The following is a 20,005-nucleotide window of genomic DNA, read 5'->3' on the forward strand; positions in this document are numbered from 1 at the left end:
TACAGTAACTTCTGAAACATATAGCAAGTAATATAAAGTATACACATTAAAACTAAATGATATGTCAATCTTCATTAAACTATGGTTGCATGTAATAACAAAGAAACATATTAAAAGAATTGTCATTGCACCAAATGATTGCTCTCTGGACCAAAATGGCCGCATTTTAATTATTTAAATACAATTTAAATTAAGTAACATATTAAACGATTTATCCTTCTATCAAACACGAATGTTCCCTGGATCAAACGTCCTATTTTAATTACGTAATTACTTTATATTTATTTCTAACGGGTGCAGCGGAGCGCACGGGTACGGCTAGTTCTGTAATATATGAGTACACTACATAAATAAAACTTTAGCCTGAAGCGAGCGTTCTCTTTTTCTACACACGAGTGGACGCGCGGCGCACTTCATACACTGCTAGGTATATTAGTGTTTTCATGGTTGAAATTAGTGTTTGCAGGTTTACAACCCGGAGTTGAGTTAGACGATAATAAAATACATAATATAAATTTACGTTTTATAACACTTTCAGACCAATATAATCAATAGAGTCCAGTGCTTGGTCACATTGAATTACAAGTTTAATGAACATATACTTAAGGCCCATTCACAATTAAAATTAAACATAACCGTAACATAAACACAGAAGTTTGCGGCCAGGTTATCAAATGGGACCATCACAATTATTCACATAAACATTGACATTAACATTGCCGTTAGACGTTGACATGAAAGTTTGCAAACTACAAACTTTCATGCTTATGCTTACGTGATTTGCAAACAGTACACAATCGTGGAGCGCTGATGTATACGACAGAATATGAGGAAATGGCGTCGTTGTTATGTTTCCATAGTTACCAAGTATATTTGCGGTTATGTTTATGTTCCCATCGTTAATGTTCTTGATTTTACCTTAACGTTTACATTTTTAAGTTAACGCTTACGTTATGTTTAATTTTCATTGTGAATGAGCCTTTACGCTCGCCACTGTTTTGTGCAATGACCTATACGAATCCCACTACTGATATTGGGCGTGTAAAAACTTGTACAGTCAGCTCACGAAAGAAGGTAGTGTTATTCATTTGCAAAACACTGTTTTATGAAATGATGATTGCTTGTATTACAAGCAAAAAACATACATGATTATTCGTGATATAAGAAAAGGAAATAGGTCTATATTCATTCATTCATTTAGGCCCAATTGTATAAAACTGCCTGACTAAAGATCAACTTTGATCGAAGATCGAAAAGTGAACCGAGTTCAGACACTTCTTCTGTTGTATAAAACTTTTCTGCGATCAAATTACCTTGGTTCAAATGCAGTCTAAGTTCACGTGAAAAGGATTTGGCAACATCGCATAAACAGGTGAAATACGTCATGCGCGGACCATGTTATACAGGTTTGTTCAGTGTTGCCAATCTAGTGACTTTAACTCTTTTTGAACAACAATTTCTTTTAACTTTTACATTGCTTAAATAGGGATTTAGTGACCTTTTTAGCACCCCATAGTGACAAAATTTAATCTTGCTTTGTTGATAATGAGAAATCTAGCGACTTTACAACTACTTTTGGCGACTTTCCGTACACTCTGTTGGAGACACTGTTTTTTTGTGCAATGTAAATAATGGCGGACAATAAGAAGGAGGTTGACTGTTCTCCGAGTTGTTATCATGTTATGGTGTTTGATACTGCTAAACATAATAAAGCTTTATAAAACGACAATTTTCGTTTAGTAATACAGTTCATTGAAAATTTATGAATGTACCTATCATATCCATTAATAATTAATGGTTGGTATAAACATAATATAATTATAGGTTATGCTATTTGATACTGCTGAACACGATAGAGCCTTATAAAATATAAGATTGTTTGTGTATTGTGTATTGAAAGAAGTATATATAAATGTACCTATCATATCTATTAATACTAATAATAATGGATATTTTATTTGCACAATCTGTGACTCGTATAATTCAAAAAGAAAAGAAATAACTGAACTTGGATCATCTAACTTAATCGAAGAAATTTCTTCAGTCAAAGTTGACTTTAGTTTGAGACAAATTAATCTCAGATTAGACTTTATACAACACAAAATTCCAAGTTCAGCTGAAACAAGGATCAATTTAACCTCTGATCTAAGATTAAATGGTTTATACAATCGGGCCTTAGTGTTCTGCCCAAGGGCAGGTCTTTCACTGCAAACCCAGCTTTCTGCCCTCCTCCTTGTCTCCTCATATGATTCATTTATCTTAATGTCGTTTATATGCCTACATCTATACTAATAATAAATCTGTAGCCGAAATTTTTCTGGTAATTTTCGATTTTCCAAAAATAATTGGTCCTAACATATATAATTAACCACCCTGAAACCGAAAATCGCTTTTTTGAAATTTTTGTTAGTATGTATGTATGTCTGTCTGTCTGTATGTTTGTTATCTTTTCACGCGATAATGGCTGAATGGATTTCGATGAAAATTGGAATATAAATTAAGTTCGTTGTAACTTAGATTTTAGGCCATATGGCATTCAAAATACGTTATTTCAAAGGGGGGTTATAAGGGGGCCTGAATTAAATAAATCTAAATATCTCGCTTGTTATTGATTTTTGTGAAAAATGTTACATAACAAAAGCTTCTTTAAAAATAATTTCCGATAAGTTTTATTCCTTGAAAAATTTTGATAGGACTGATATTTAATGAGATAAATGAGTTTTAAAATTAAAATAACTGCCATCTAAGGCCGTGTAATGAATTAAAAAACAAATGACTTCGTCTATAAGGGGCCTTGGACAGCAACAATCGAAAGCTGTGAAAGATAGCCTACAGAGAATGTTTCTGTGTTTGTATGAAGTAATATCGGAAGCTAAATTAACCGATTTGTATAATTAATTATTATTTCACCATTGGAAAGTGTAGTTTCCCTAGATGGACATAATGCTATAATGTTATTACAGTAACTTCTGATATAATATAATATAATATAATATGTAATATTATATAATATAATTTAAGTTATATGAAGGATTCAGAACCATAGTGGGCCAAACGCCATTTACTGAATACGTAGAAAACAAGGGTTAAAATTAAGTTATTACCATAATTCAATGGAAAGCTATAACAAGTAAAATAAAGTATACACATTAAATCTAAATGATATCAATGTTCATTAAACTATGGTTGCATGTAATAAAAAATTAAGAAACATGTTAAAGGAATTGTAATTGCACCAAATGAGTGTCTCTGGGCCAAAATGATCGCATTTTAATTATTTGGATGCAATTTAAATTAAGTAACATATTAAACGATTTATCCTTCTATTAATCACGAATGTTCCCTGGATCAAATGTCCAATTTTAATTATGTAATTACTTTATATTTATTTCTAACGGGTGCAGCGGAGCGCACGGGTACTGCTAGTATTAAATTATAATTGTAGGCGTAGTAAACAAAACACTGCAGGACTTTCACAACAATAAAATACTACATCCTCTGTTCAAACATAACAAGAGCCTTTACGATTGTCATATTCGGCAGTCCTCTTGAAATCCATTAAGCTTATGAATTTCTATGTACAGTCTTAGAAAAAAGTTTTGTTTCACACATATTATACTTTTATGTCCCAGAAAGGAAGCAGTGCGCATGATCATATGCCGAGCGACCTGGTTCACAAGAAGACGACGACTAGTTGAAGTAATAAAATTAGTTTTGTTTCGTTGTACGTCTGATCATGCGCATTGCCTCCTTTCTGGGACTTATAAAGTGTCTGTGCGATAAAACTTTTTTCTAAGACTGTATATTTTAAAACTCTTCTTTTTTTCGGATAAGCAACGTGTGTACTTCGGAACATTTCACAAGAAGCAACAGATGCATGCATAAAATGTGATACTTCGATGTGTATATTGACATGATTCATGTCCACCAAAACATGTAAATCACAGTAAAACCTGTGAATGGTTTGTGTATTTATGATGTGGTTTTAAAATTCAGTTTCCTATACAAATTGCAAAAACCAATGTCAATCAATGTAATAATCGACACCTAACCATGTTGCCATCATTATCATTTTACTATTATCTTCTACGCTAACGTGAGCTAACATATAGGCTATATCGTTTTTATTACATAATAATCACTCTAGCACTCCCAGAAAGAGTGCATACTGTGCTCAGGGGGGATTCCACATAATTTTCAGACATTATTATTTAATTTGATCATCATTTTCTTAGCTTAAACTGGAGCACATATTTATACCAGTTTATATACAGGATCCATGTATGGTGGGTCCCTACCACCACGGCATGGCGCGTCCTCAGGTTGCGGATAGAGGAGACGGCCTCCAGATATGGAGGGTAGCTGCGAATATATTGAATAATCAGTCGTGGACAGCCGATAAGGGGTGGTCCTCCAGCTTGGGGGTTGGGCGAAGGGCTAACAACCCATCACCGTAAAAAACAGCTTGTTACGAACCCCTACAATAAGCCTCGGAATAGGACTGATTCTCTGGTACGACCACAGCAAAGGAATATGATAGAGACTGGATTAATCTTGCACAGGATAGGGACCGATGGCGGGCTTATGTGAGGGCGGCAATGAACCTTCGGGTTCCTTAAAAGCCATTTGTAAGTAAGTAAGTAAGTTATATACAGGGTGATTCAGACCACCCGTAACAGTAATTTATTTCGGAAATTAGTGCATTAAAATTTTCGAGAAAAAAATATTTATTACTAAACCACATGTGAACTTTCACTTGAGCTTAATTTCATCAATCAGCTCTAACAGGAAGTAGGGTCAGTGGCGTATTACTTTAAAATTTCAAATGAGAGCATGGGTCAAATAAGGTACCATTTGATAGAGCTCTTCAAAACAAACAACTTTCATAGGAAACGTGTTTACCAATTCCTACTCTTTCAATGAGAAAACGTACAAAAAGTTAATGCCATCAATATTGAGAAATGTTAAAAGACGAAAATGTAAAGAAGGCAATTAATGTTGACGTTTTACTGAAAGGCTGGACAATTCCATTAATTTTTATAAATGTTCAAACTATCTGCCGTTCTGAGCAGCACACACCCGTACTCTTCTTCTAATACTGTCAGTGACTCGTAACACTTCGGCGTGGTCAAGTGACTGGCAGGTCTCCCGGATTCGCTCTTTTATGTCATCTCTTATTGTAGGACAATCTTGATAAACGATGTTCTCTAACCGTCCCCAAAAATAGAGCTAATTGTCAGGTAAAATCTGTCGGTTTCATCGCTGTATTCTTTGCACAGATGAAGCGACATTCAAGAGAAATGGCGATGTCAATATCCATAATGGTCACTACTGGTCTCAAGTCAGTCCTCTCTGGCTGAGAAAAGTGGACAACCAGCATAGGTGGAGTGTCAATGTCTAGTGTGGCATCTTCTGACACCGAATGATTGGATCTTATTTCTTTGAAGGTGCTCTGAATAGTGTCATGTATGCTGACTTCTTGAAGACCATCCTCAACCAACTTTTGGATGACGTACCACTGGCAACACGAGTAGTAATGTGGCTTCAGCAGGATGGTTGCCCAACTCATTTCTCTTTGGTGGCACGTGATACAGCCAATCAGCTCTTCGCTGGGCCATGGATTGGAAGATGCGGTTCTGTGGCATGGCCAGCACTATCTCCTGACTTGAATCCTGTGGATTTCTATTCTTGGGAACGGTTAAAAACATCGTTTTTCAAGACTGTCCCACATTAAGAGATGACATAAAACAGCGAATCCGGGAGACCTGCCAGTCACTTGACCACGCCAGTCTTACGAGTCACTGACAGTGTTAGAAGAAGAGTACGGGTGTGTGCTGCTCAGAACGGCAGACAGTTTGAACATTTATAAAAATTAATGAAATCGTCCGGTCTTTCAGTAAAAGTCAACATTAATTTTATTGGCTTGTTTACATTTTCGTCTTTTAACATTTTTCAATATTGATGGCATTATATTTTTGTACGTTTTCTCATTGAAAGAATAGGAATTAATAAAAACGTTTCCTATGAAAGTTGTTTTTTTTTAGAGCTCTATCAAATGGTATCCTATTTGACGCATGCTCCCATTTGAAATTTTAAAGTGATACCCCACTTCCTGTTAGAGCTGATTATTGAAATCAAGCTCAAGTGAAAGTTCACATGTGGTTTAGTAATAAATATTTTTTTCTCGAAAATTTTAATGCACTAGATTCCGAAATAAACGACTTGCGTGTAGTCCGAATCACCTATTGCCTTTTCGTACGTTTTCTCATTGAAAGAATAGGAATTAATAAAAACTTTTCCTATGAAAGTTGTTTGTTTTGAAGAGCTCTATCAAATAATACCCTATTTGACCCATACTCCCATATGAAATTTTAAAGTGATACGCCACTGACCCTACTTCCTGTTAGAGCTGATTGATGAAATTAAGCTCAAGTGAAAGTTCACATGTGGTTTAGTAATAAATATTTTTTCTCGAAAATTTTAATGCACTAGTTTCCGAAGTAAATGACTCTTATGGATGGTCTGAATCACCCTGTAGTGTAACTAATCTCAATAAAAAATCAGTAGCACATAAAAGAATCACCTTCGTTTAAAAGAACACAAACGCTATTTATGACGAAGCTGAAGTAAAATTGAGCAAGAAGCTTCTGTGAAATACAACTCTTCTGATTTGCATTAGTTATAAACATATTTCTCGTAAAATGTTACTTCGTATCTTAGTGAAATAAGCCATTCTGTAAAATTAATTTGCTTCTTCTATTTGCCTCAGTTTTCACCTGAATTTGTTATTTTGTGTAACTTCTAGACTGTAGTCTTAATTCTTTGTTGCAATTTTAAGCTTTCCTTTTTTATTTTAATCTCATTAGATCAGTCCTTTTTTAATTACAGATCTTACTCAGAAAGAATGGATTGACGATAAAACAATAGGCCTAATACTCTAGCGGTGATACGAAAGTGGTCCTCTTCGCACATTCTGGAGTCTTTGAATTGACTGAAGAAAGTTAGTTACACACAGTAAGTGAGAAATTCTTCGGAATAGAGCCTAAGAAAAGAAATAGAGTGAAATTTCTTTAATTCCGGGCTTATTCCAGAAAGAAGCCTAATTAGTGAATATTTGATTGTGTAGGATACTTCAGGAACTTTTTTATATTGAATGGTAATGGATTTTCTTTGCTTAAACGAGAGCTTCTTTTTCAACATAAGACGTCGTTCAATGTTAATTAATTTATAAACTTATTTTATTTTTTTCTTCTCGCGTCTCTTTTTTAATTGAGTAAGGATCTATGGAATTCCAGATTACTGCCTGATAAATTAAAACGGGAAACTTCTGGTGACATATCTGATATCTCCCCCCTCCCCTGCCCTCGATATCTGCACTTAATCAAGCAGAAGGACACGAAAAGAGCATCAGTTTGCCTTCCTACTCGTGAGAAGACTGGCACACTGTCGCAGTTAACTAAATCCATAATCTTTTTATTCCGCGCGCTGCGTTTTTCTCTTGTCTTTTCCCATCAGGCAGGAATTCTGCTTCCGCCGATCAATGGCGGCTGGGGAAGGTTGTGGTGATTTAATTAATTTTGCCTCTTAACTTTATACACGGGTCCCTTGATATAATTACAATACCCAAAGGTTTTATATTAACGTTTCTCTAACCAAAATTTTTATAAGCATCTAGGAGGCACCACAAAAGAAAAGCTTTACTTGATACTAATAATTATGCGCAGAATTAATTATTGTTTCGTCATCCATGAAACCAACGCATTCTTCAGAAATTCTCTTGTTTTTTTTTTTTTTCGAGACTAAATTTAGTAGGCCTTGCAATCGAATAACTGACGATCAGATCCTTGGCCTCCGAAATTATTCGAGGTCAGAAAATAAGTTTATAATCTACATAAGTAAATTCCTTTTTTTTTTTGTTTCTAGTAATTATTTTAATTTAGTGGTCTGACCCAATATTTTGGGTTTGACCTGCGACACAGAATAGCTCACAATAAAATTTAAAATGAAAAATTATATAAACAGGTTTCAGACAAAAGTGAATAAGACATAAGAAAAAAAAATAGAACCAAGTGTAATTTAAATTGAATGTACACCATAAAGATGCTGACGAAATATCGCTACAGAAAATTGTATTATGGTGGTGACGATGGCATCTTGAAGATCTCTCGTCAGCTTGTATTTTTCCCTCCACTTTACAAAGACTTTCGGAATGGTGCCTCTCGCTCCGAAGAAGAGACCGGTAACTGTGATTTTTTTCAATGTCGTATTTCGCCCATAGGTACTGAATCGTGGGCTGATAGATTTTCTTTTTCTCTTCGTTCACTTCAGATGGTTGAGTGGCTGAGATTTCAAATCTGATGGTGGGATCAATTATTTCGGCTGTCTGTTTATTTCTATTTATAGCTATGATATCGATCCTACGATTGCTTCCACCATCAGCAATACTATTAACTTCCTCGTAAACGTCTAGATTTTTGGATCGAAGTGCATCTGCGATCATTGAACTTATGGTGTTGTGACGTTTTACTCTGAGTACTTCTCTCTGTGGGCAACTCCCAAGCACATGTGGTAAAGTTTCATACTCACTTCAGTGCCTACAGTATTGTAAGTATTCATTTTTAAGGCGGTTAGGAACGCCTCGTCCTTTTAATAGTGGCTATATTTTCCTCATTTTATGATCCAGTTTTCTCATCATTGTCTCAAAATCATCCGTCCTCCAGTGAGGTTAATCAATGAAATTCCGAATTACAAAGAAGAAAATATAATGAAAAATTATATGAGTAAAATAATTATTCGGTTTGTACATTTGAACATCTAATAACAATAGTAATAATAATAATAATAATAATAATAATAATAATAATAATAATAATAATAATAAATTGCTAGAACAACCATATATATCGTTTTTATTATATAATAATCACTCCAGTACCCCCAGAAAGAGTACATACTCATGCTCAGAAGGCATTCCACATACTTTTGGGATATTTTATTAAATAACAGAATAAAAAGTAAAAAAAAGAAGAAAAACAGATATCACAATAACTGGAACTTTAAATTTTCTCTCAAAACAATTTCTTATTTTTTTTTAAATAAAGAGCATTAGTAAGCTTAAATTGTTGTTTGGGTTATATTACCGGTTGTTCTGTATGGTTGTGAAACTTGGACTCTCACTTTGAGAGAAGAACATAGGTTAAGGGTGTTTGAGAATAAGGTGCTTAGGAAAATATCTGGGGCTAAAAGGGGTGAAGTTACAGGAGAATGGAGAAAGTTACACAACGCAGAACTGCACGCATTGTATTCTTCACCTGAAATAATTAGAAACATTAAATCCAGACGTTTGAGATGGGCAGGACGTGTAGCACGTATGGGCGAATCCAGAAATGCATATACAGTGTTAGTTGGGAGACCGGAGGGAAAAAGACCTTTGGGGAGGCCGAGACATAGATGGGAAGATAATATTAAAATGAATTTGAGGGAGGTGGGATATGATGATAGAGACTGGATTGATCTAGTGCTCTCTAGTCGCTCCTGCATTTTGTATCTATACTTTTGAAACACTCTGTATAATGTACACTATTCAGTGATTCGAATTTGAATATTGTAAGATACGTATATGTACTTTTTGTCTGTATTCCTTGCATAGCTATCTAAAGCCAAACTGTTCCCAAGTTTAGCTCTGTAAGTCACGATCGGACTGTTCATAGTCTTTCGAATTTCGTTTTTCATGTTGGTACCAATTTCACTGTTTCAATTTGCCTTCGATCTCTCCTTTCGTCATACTGATGGGCTCCTCCACAGAGTTTTTCTTGTTATTTTCGCTGTGTACCCATTTCATCGTGTCTTCCTTTCTTCTTTTTCTATCTCTTTTATTTGTACTTCTGTTTTCTTTATTTCACTTGCCGTTATTGTTTCATTCCTTATTCTAGAAATATAAATAACTTTTATTGTAGAGTCTCGTAATATTGCTTTGCCGCTTGAACCAATCTATTAGGTGTGTGTGTGTCTTAGGATATATAGAAACAGTATTTCAGATTCTTGTTACGCTCTGTATATATCAAATTGTCGCATCGACCTTTCTGTTCCGCGGGACGGTGTGTATCCGGGCGGATGAATTCGGAAGCCTATTGGTTATCGATCTAGCCAGTATTAGCCCGTTTCGTTTGCCATGTGTTTGTTTGAATGGGAGGGCTGAAGGGGGACTTTGTGATGACCTTTTATCTCCTGGTTCGGAATTCGTTTCCTGCAGGAGATGGACCCATATGAAATCCAATAAAATGCTTAAATCGCTATTTTTTGTTGTTGAAGTGTTGTACAAGCTGATCGCACGTAATTCCTCGCATTCTTTTTCATACAACATGTCCGAGTATCGGGCAAGCAAGTTCTCGGAATGCCACAACCCCCCCCTAACCCCAACCCCAACCCCCTACCCTTCACTTTCCGTTCTTCTGCCCTCGGATTCTCTTGTTCTTGTTAGCTACCAGGGGGCAAATTTAGGAGTTGACAGCGTGGACATAGCTCTGGTATGAAAATAACATTTTGAACCCGTGTGTATGTGTGTGTATGCGGAGGTTGCAGACAGAAATCTCCTGTATTCAGATCATAGTTGATGTATTGTACGCATTATCTGTAGGAAAAATGGATGGGATAAGTCAGATATTTTCGTGTGGATGTTGAGCTCCCACTATACCATAAAGATACCTCAAGAGGTTCCTTAACGCTCACATGACATCATTGAACCTTCCACGAATGCCAGCTGAGCTCGACAATTTGCCGTCTCTTCCTAAAACCTTAAACCTCTTGTAATCCCTAATTTAAACAATTATCCATATTAACTCTTCCTAGTTTATATATATATTTGAATGTGTAAAATATGTACATTTGAATAATTTGATGTACCAAAGAACTGAAGATATACATAATTGTCCACACTTGTGGAGTAACGATCAGCGCGTCTGGCCGCGAAACCAGGTGGCCCGGATTCGAATCCCGGTCGGGGAAAGTTACCTGGTTGAGGTTTTTTCCGGGGTTTTACCTCAACCCAATACGAGAAAATGTTGGGTAACTTTCGGTGCTGGACACTGGACTCATTTCACCGGCATTATTACCTTCATTTCATTCAGACGCTAAGTAACCTGAGATGTTGATACAGCGTCGTAAAATAACCCAATAAATGAATATACATAACTATAACAAAAGACCTAGAATTAACTTGGCAATACCTGCTTGCAGATTATCTAAAACACTTGATAGTTTTTTTTTTTTTTTTAGATGTTAAATTTTATAACAAACTAGCCGTACCTGTGCGCTCCGCTGCACCCGTTAGAAATAAATATAAAGTAATTACATAATTAAAATAGAACATTTGATCCAGTGAACATTCGTGTTTGATAGAAGGATAAATCGATTAATATGTTACTTAATTTAAATTGCATCCAAATAATTAAAATGCGATCATTTTTGTCCAGAGACCACTCATTGGTGCAATGACAATTCCTTTAACATGTTTCTTAATTTTTATTACATCCAACCGTAGTTTAAAGAACATTGACATCATTTAGATTTAATGTGTATACTTTATTTTACTTGTTATATGTTTCCATTTAATTATGGTAATAACTTAATTTTAACCCTTGTTTTCTACGTATTCAGTAAATGGCGCTTGGCCCACTATGGTTCTGGACCCTTCAAATAACTTAAATTATATTATATAATATTACATTACATTAAAAATTATATTATATTATATTATATTATATTATATTATATTATATTATATTGTATTGTATTGTATTGTATTGTATTGTATTGTATTATATTATATTATATATTATAATATATTATATTATATTATATTATATTATATTATATTATATTATATTATATTATATTATATTATATTATATTATATTATATTATATTATATCAGAAGTTACTGTAATAACATTATAGCATTATGTCCATCTAGAGAAACTACACTTTCCAATGGTGAAATAATAATTAATTATACAAATCGGTTAATTTAGCTTCCGATATTACTTCATACAAACACAGAAACATTACCTGTAGGCTATCTTTCATAGCTTTCGATTGTTGTTGACCAAGGCCCCTTATAGACGAAGTCATTTCTTTTTTAATTCATTACACGGCCTTAGATGGCAGTTATTTTAATTTTAAAACTCATTTATCTCATTAAATATCAGTCCTATCAAAATTTTTCAAGAAATAAAACTTATCGCAAATTATTTTTTGTTATGTAACATTTTTCACAAAAATCAATAATAAGCGAGATATTTCGATTTATTTAATTCAGGCCCCCTTATAACCCCCCCTTTTAAATAATGTATTTTGAATGCCATATAGTCTAAAATCTAAGTTACAACGAACTTAATTTATATTCCAATTTTCATCGAAATCCGTTCAGCCATTACAGGTAACAAACATAGAGACAGACAGACATACAATCAAAAATTTCAAAAAAGCGATTTTCGGTTTCAGGGTGGTTAATTATATATGTTAGGACCAATTATTTTTGGAAAATCGAAAATTACCAGAAAAATTTCGGCTACAGATTTATTATTAGTATAGATTACCAAGACACTTGAAAGAATCTATTAATTTTAATAAATCTGTTAGGACTTTTTTAATTGAAAGTAGTTTTTATAGCATAGATGAGTTTCTTAATACATAATGATTGTTTATTTGATGTATCTCAATAATGACGAAGCCAATTATAATACTATTGTTTAATGGCTAATAAAGATTATTATTATTATTATTATTATTATTATTATTATTATTATTATTATTATTATTATTAATCACTAATACTCTCCAAATTAATAAAAAAATGGTTGGATTTATAGTTTGGGTTAAAAGATATTTAACACTTTTTAATCTGTAATTTATTCAGTCTCAATTTTATTTCTGTTTGTATTGAAATCCCCTCTTGAGCACGAGTCTTACTCATTCAGGAGTAGGCTAGTTTATATTATTATTATTATTATTATTATTATTATTATTATTATTATTATTATTATTATATTATGCCGTGTGGCACACGAAAAACCGGCCCGCCACGAGCAAATACAGACAACAAATTAAAGAAATAAAAAATAAGCTAATGCAAAAAAAAAATCCGAATGGTCGTGTTTTTGAAGATATCTTGACTCAGTTGTCGATTCTGCCTGCACAGAGTTACAGTGCGATTATTTAGTCCTGACAGTCGCCGGAGATGTGCGCCTGGGTCAGGCGAGTCCATTTAGTTACGCCAAGGAGTGTTTGGGTTATTCATTCGCTTGCCTTCAGAGCGATCGGATGTTATGCGTGCGGTATAACGTTATGTTTCCAGTACAATTAAGCTGTACTGCATTCCTTTACCGACCGCTCACCCTTATCTCTACACCGGAACTCTCTCCACTCCTCCTATTACTTCCCCTCTTTCGAGTCGCTGAGCTGTCAGGACTAAATAATCGGTCTGTAGTTATTTCTTCCCATCATTTCAACAAAATGAATTAGGGGGTCGATACATAGTAAAATAAAATAATCAAATATAATACATATGTACATAAAACTCTTTAGGTTCTCACTACTACTTCTACTGTCAAGCAAGATATCGTATCTTGTAGCGTATTCAGAATTTCAGCGATGACGTCACTGATGCTCCACCGGTGACGCACCGGTTCCATCAGCTTGCAGAGGTGGTGGCAGTATCCATCAGCCGCCATCAGTGAATCTGATTGGTTCTTGTATAGGGCGGGAATTAGCAGACGAATGACATCGTGCACTGTTGTGTCATGGCGGTGTGTTCTGCTGTATTGTTTGTAATGAGCACAACGTAAAAACAATATGTTAATGGCTTATGAGCGAACATGTCAACGGACCAGTTATTACTACTGGTTCAAGAAATAAATTGTTCATGCTCTCTTTTCTTTGAGCGAGATGACAGTATGCAAACTTCGCAACATCTTTCTACCGTAGCACAATAACAACTTGTAGGTGCCTAATTCCGTGATATCCCTAATCCCGAGATAAAATTGCAATTGACTGCCATGGAGTTGTGGTCTCTGACTTAAGTTTTTGAAATACCTAACAGATGCCAGGATATGTCTTCTTTTCAATTCTATTGACTACCCGGCTTTTGAATAGAAGCAGTCGACTGAACAAGCTTTTGTTCAGTGAAAAGTGGTTGACCAGTAAGTTTTTCTTTCCCTTGTGACCGCTCCTGAAGAAACATTTTATATTTGAGGTAAGAATTAATATAGCATTACAAAAATTATAATTACTGTAGATTATAGTCAGCTGAATCAATGTGTATGATTATTTAAACATTATGAGTCAATAACAATGCTGCAGGAGCTTTCCCATTTTCGGGTTGATTTTCATATTTATCCTTCCTGGCTCACTCGACCAGTGATGCCAACGCTAAATTGTGAAAATTAATGTCTATGAAAGAAAATAGTTCGTGGAAATAATAATAGAAATGAGTTATAGACATCATCAATTATAATTATAATACAATTATAGGGCATATATTTAACTTAATTACTGCTATTGTTGGGAATATAAATAATGAAAAATAATTGTTTTATAATTCAATTTATTCAAATTTAATTTTGTATTGAATTTAACTTTGTTTATTTTGTTTATAATATATTAATATGTAATATGTATTCCTGAAGTTACACAAGTATTTTCTATGAAATTTGTCACTTAGGCCCCTTTTCTATGTTGTAATTTCTTGCTTAATCCATATTAAAACAATATACCATGATTTTAAAGAGTTTTTCCAAATACCCGTTTGTTTTCGGAGCAGTTAATGAGGATTATTTTAGTATCACGGAATTAGGATATGACTCACGGAATTAGGAAACCACTATCACGGAATTTGGATCCCTGTCACGGATTTAGGAGCCACTGTATAACAATGAAAAATCATATTATATATCAAACTTATGAAACTGTTGACACTGAATGTTGTAAAAACTGTAGCTAAAGGTGCAAATAACGTCATTTAGGTGTTATTTGGAAAATTTTAGTACAAGTTTGGCATAAATATAGACTTTATTAAATATGTCACGGAATTAGGCAACCTTACCCTACAGCCGCCATGATAGCTATTGAACCTTCCAGCAGTTTTGTTCCTATTCCGCTGCAGCGTGACGTCATTGAGGTCCACCAGTCCGTTGAGATTCGGAATACTCTGTTTCGTGCTAGCAGTGTACTTATTCACCCCTGAAACCCCAATTGCGGCGTAAGAGGGGAAGAATATCTTTGCCCGCTAGCTGGACTGTTCACATGGCGGGCGACTTACTCATAGCGAGCTAATGCTGACGTGACTGCTGTAGACAGAACACGACATAAGAGCTCCCCTGCTGTCTTTGCAATAATTAACTGCTCATGGTTTTGTTACAGGATGATCATCGGGCCTTCCGACGCCAGCTAGAAGATAAGAGGCCAGTTGTAGAAAACAACCTGTTAAGTGGGCGGCAGTACATCGCCAACGAGCCGCCACTGTCCGACACCAGCGACAGCGAAGGTAGGGTGAACTTCCATTAGCTCCTGTCACTTGTCTCTGTATGAGTAGATTTTAAGAAACTAAATGCGAAGAGCATCTCGGACGGAAAACTTCTTATTCTTTTACCCGTTTCAAGAAGAAGAAGAATTCTGAATACAAGCGAAAAGACTCGAGAACTTGTTTTTGTCTCCAACGAAACAATACAGAACATTCGTAGGTCCCTTTATAACTACAGAAGCGCATTGTTCCTGAGCTGTGAAAGATTGAACAAAAAGGCGATTACTATTAAGTGGAATTGCTGACTGCTTTGACGCTGAGATCAATTCGGGCTATTGTCAAATAGCGTGGCAGAGCAGGACTCTTGTTCACTGTAAGAAGCTGCCTGGACGTAATTCCGTCAGTTATACTAATGACCAGGCTTCGAGACTTGGGACCCGAAGCAGTAAGTTTACTATGCATGTAATATAGGTTGTTGACTCGCTGCAGGTAGATAGAGATTTGTTCAGGTAACAACGTTGCTGTTTAGAGTAGAGTACGGTAGTATGGGGAAACACACATATGTACATTCTGAAAGTAAATATACATTACACAATGACAGTGTCAAAAGAATGTGAAAAGCATATTTAGTCTCTTGTCTTTTATAGCCATTTGTGTTTAATTGTACACAGTGTTAATGGTGCAAATATATTTGTAGCAATTTTAATTTCTTCATTTATCCTGTTGGTCGTCTTTAGAAAGTGCGGTTACAGTACCGAATTGCAAAGTGCTACAAGATACATTCTTAGTGTCTCAAACGTAAATCTTTTTCGGTTATCTGCCAAATAAAATTTGTACTGTGAAAAGCTGCGCTCTACGTCGCATGACGTAATAGGAGCAAAACGAAAAAACCTAACATCATTGCAGTCTCTAATAGACAGTCCTTTATTCTTGGGTGACTGTATGTCCACTAATTTGCTGTTTTTGTTATACAATGTTCCATATCTATTATTTTTACATAAAATTGATTTCCATTTCTGCTTTACACGTTTAGTAACCGGTGTACCTGGTGTCTCATTAATTCTCTGTGTCATTTCCTCAACTAATTTGAGAGCTTCCGGCATCTCTTGCTTTTCTAACCGTGTAATAGTTTCAGACACAGTTTGAAAATGGGTTTGTATGAAAACCAAATTATTCGTCAGAACCTTCAATCCAGAGCTTTAATTATTCTGATTACAGAACAGTCGTCACTCAATGTGTTGATTATCTGCACAATTGTACGGGCATAATAAATAGCTGCATTAAGCCATATACCTCATCTAGTAACAATCGGCTCTGGACGGTAGAGGAAGAGTGTGTGCTAGTTTCTTGAATTTCGCAACCGTCTTTGCGTATTTGTTGGCATTCATTCTACAGTACCCCCACCCACTGTACGCTTTACCACTGTACTCAGTACGCCGTTATGCGGATTTCCCACTGAACTGCTCTATTGGGTCCGAAGTCTCGAAGCCTGTTAATGACAGACTACAGTCACTAATCGCGATCGTGGTTGTAGTGTGTCAACGTCCCGATCTCGATCAGGGGCTTAATCCTGTTTCCAAAACTAGATAATCGCTCTGAGGAATGACCCAGTGAACGAAAGTAACATTTTAGTAATCTTTGGTTTCGAATCACCTTGGTATTTTGAAGTTTTCTATTATTTAGGAAGCTGTTGCTGTGGAATTTTGTCACCCCTTGCATTGTATTATATGGATGAGGAAAAAAAAAACGAAATAAATGGCTAGAAAATGGCATTTTGCTAGTCTTAGACGTATTGGAGAAATTTAATACAGATGTTAAATTGCAATATTCCACTCAATAAAATAAATTATATCATTAATAACAAAATAAAAACCTATAAAAACCAAAACAACTCTAAAAATAAATTTAAAAAAATAAATCTAATAGAATATCTGGAAAAAGTACAAGTCTCCAGGTGTCGATCAAATTCCAGCAGAATTAATACAAGAGGGTGGAAGAACATTATCTATCGAAATTTATAAACTTGTACTTGCTATTTGGGAAAGAGAAATTGTACCAGAACGATGGAAGGAGTCCATAATTGTACCTATTTATAAGAAGGGGGACAAGACTAGCTGTGGTAACTTTCGAGGAATATCACTTTTGCTGACGTCGTACAAAATTTTGTCCAATATTCTTTTGAGAAGATTAACTCCGTATGTAGATAAAATTATTGGGGATCATCAGTGCGGTTTTAGGCGTAATAGATCGACTATTGATCAGATTTTTTGTATTCGACAGATATTGGAGAAAAAATGGGAGTATAAGGGTACAGTACATCAGTTATTCATAGATTTCAAAAAGGCATATGACTCGGTTAAGAGAGAAGTTTTATATGTTATTCTTATTGAATTTGGTATTTCCAAGAAACTAGTTCGATTAATTAAAATGTGTCTCAGTGAAACGTACAGCAGAGTCCGTATAGGCCAGTTTCTATCTGATGCTTTTCCAATTCACTGCGGGCTAAAGCAAGGAAGAAATAAGCGTTGCCAATCCCTGCAGACGTAGCAGATAGTGAGCCATTATGATGTGAGTTGAAATTATCTCCTATTACAGTTCTTTTAAATATTGTTTTCTTTTTGTAAATACTGAACTTTTATGCCGAATACATCAATAAAAATTTTGTTTCACGAAGATGACGTTTTACCCGTTCGCAAAAAAAAAAATGAAAACGAAAGTGTTCAGTAAACGTCAGAGATCAACTGGGACGGTCGCCATCCTGGTTGATTAGTGTCCTAAAGATCTGCAGCCGGGAATGTCATAATTAAACCACAGATGGTATTCCCGATCCTGTTCTAAAGAAAATTATTAGAGTATAAAATCAGTGTTGTTATTTCTCAGACCTGTCCATGCATTTGGTGAACAAGACAGACAATATTTTAAGAAAAGTAACGGTTTTATGCGTCATCTAACACATCATCTGTTACTGTATCCATAGCAACTGGCAGAAACAAGATATTAATAACACTACAGTCAACTGTTTTCTCCTTCTGCTTTGCGCCAGTTTCAGACAATAAAATGGATTGTAGTAAGAAATGAAAGACGAAAAAAAAAGAGAGGCGGAAATGAATTCCTTGTTTTCTCTGTGATCCGTGGAAAATGTCTTCAATCAATCACTCGCGCGCGAATCTGATATTCGAGCCTCGCCTGGCGGCTGTTCCATCAGCTCGCCGGCCTCGTGGGAAGGCTCCATCTTGTGCTGACTGCAGTTCGTTAATTAGTGAGACTATCCCTGGAGCCCTGCAGCTTGCTGCGACCCCAGCCCTGCCATATCACTAAGTTATGCAGTCCCTAGTTGGACTAATGCTGCTACTTCTGCTTAGTTTGCTTCTTAATCTAAACCTACTTTCAACTGTCAGTCTCTTAATCTTTCTTTACTTTCAATCATAATTCTTCTACTTACACTTTTCATTAATATTCTACTCTATATTGTACGTTTTTAACCCTATTTTTCTTTTTCAACTTTTCTACTTTTGCTTATTATTAATCCAGTTCTACTCTTACAGGGACATCATTTTATTTTTACTTCAACTTTTATTGTACCTGAATGTACTTCACTCTCACCCCTTCTACTAACGAAGTTCCAACTGTCCTCCACACAGAACCAAGGCTGCAGTACTGAGTTAGGGTACGTACACGTTGGAGCAACGATAAAAGAATAAGAGAAATGATCTAGTGACGCTTTGGTATTATCAAAGAATCAAGTGTTCATATCGGAGCAACGAGGTCGCGGGAAGCGAACATTTTGATTTATCAGTAGAAGATATTCTATGCATCCACTTAATGAAAGAAGATATATAGGAAATATCAGCTGCTAAGTTCGAGGTTAATATAACTTAAATACGTACAAAATTAAACCCGTTTCTCATCCTAAAGATAGTATAACTTCGTTGTGTTGTGATTGGTTCTTGTGATCACATAACATATGACGAATAAATACACAACTGATCAATTTGTCAATATCTACAATAATTAATTTAATAAGCCGAAATAATAATAAATCGATTAATATTCGGATATATTGAAAACTACCGGTATTTATAAGGTTAATATTATCTTAATCAGTGATCATATGAACGACAAGAGCGAAGAAAATGGAACTTTGGTTTTCCGTCGCTTTTATCGTGCATCTTCGCTTTTATCGTTACTCCAATATGCACACCTCAATGACAATGCATGCTTCAATTCTCTCTGATATAGCATCGCTGCTTCTTTTATCGTTTATCGTCGCTCCAACGTGTACGTACCATTAGTGAGTATAGTACGTTTCAGAAATATGTTCGAGTTTTCCAGTGACGAAAACCTCCAATATTGAATCATATTTTCGCACAGGTACTGTCGTCCCGTTGCCTACGTCGCATCCCGATTTCCCCCACCTGCTTCTGCTCGTCCCACTGTAAAGATAGTGGCTGGGCTTTCTTACCTCTTCTCTGAAAACATTAATATCTG

General features: G+C 35.2%; 1 protein-coding gene across 12 annotated transcripts in view; it reads left to right on the forward strand.

The window, feature by feature from the left end:
* The window catches only part of Dys (Dystrophin), a 2,834,509-nt gene that overhangs the window by 2,598,998 nt on the left and 215,506 nt on the right, over positions 1-20,005 (forward strand). For all 12 annotated transcript variants that reach the window (XM_069839232.1, XM_069839233.1, XM_069839235.1 and 9 more), the window contains one exon: positions 15,418-15,541. In XM_069839232.1, coding sequence (XP_069695333.1) covers positions 15,418-15,541 — 124 coding nt within the window. The remainder of the gene's footprint in view (positions 1-15,417; positions 15,542-20,005) is intronic.

The sequence above is a fragment of the Periplaneta americana genome, chromosome 11, assembly GCF_040183065.1.
Source record: "Periplaneta americana isolate PAMFEO1 chromosome 11, P.americana_PAMFEO1_priV1, whole genome shotgun sequence".
Lineage (NCBI taxonomy): Eukaryota > Metazoa > Arthropoda > Insecta > Blattodea > Blattidae > Periplaneta > Periplaneta americana.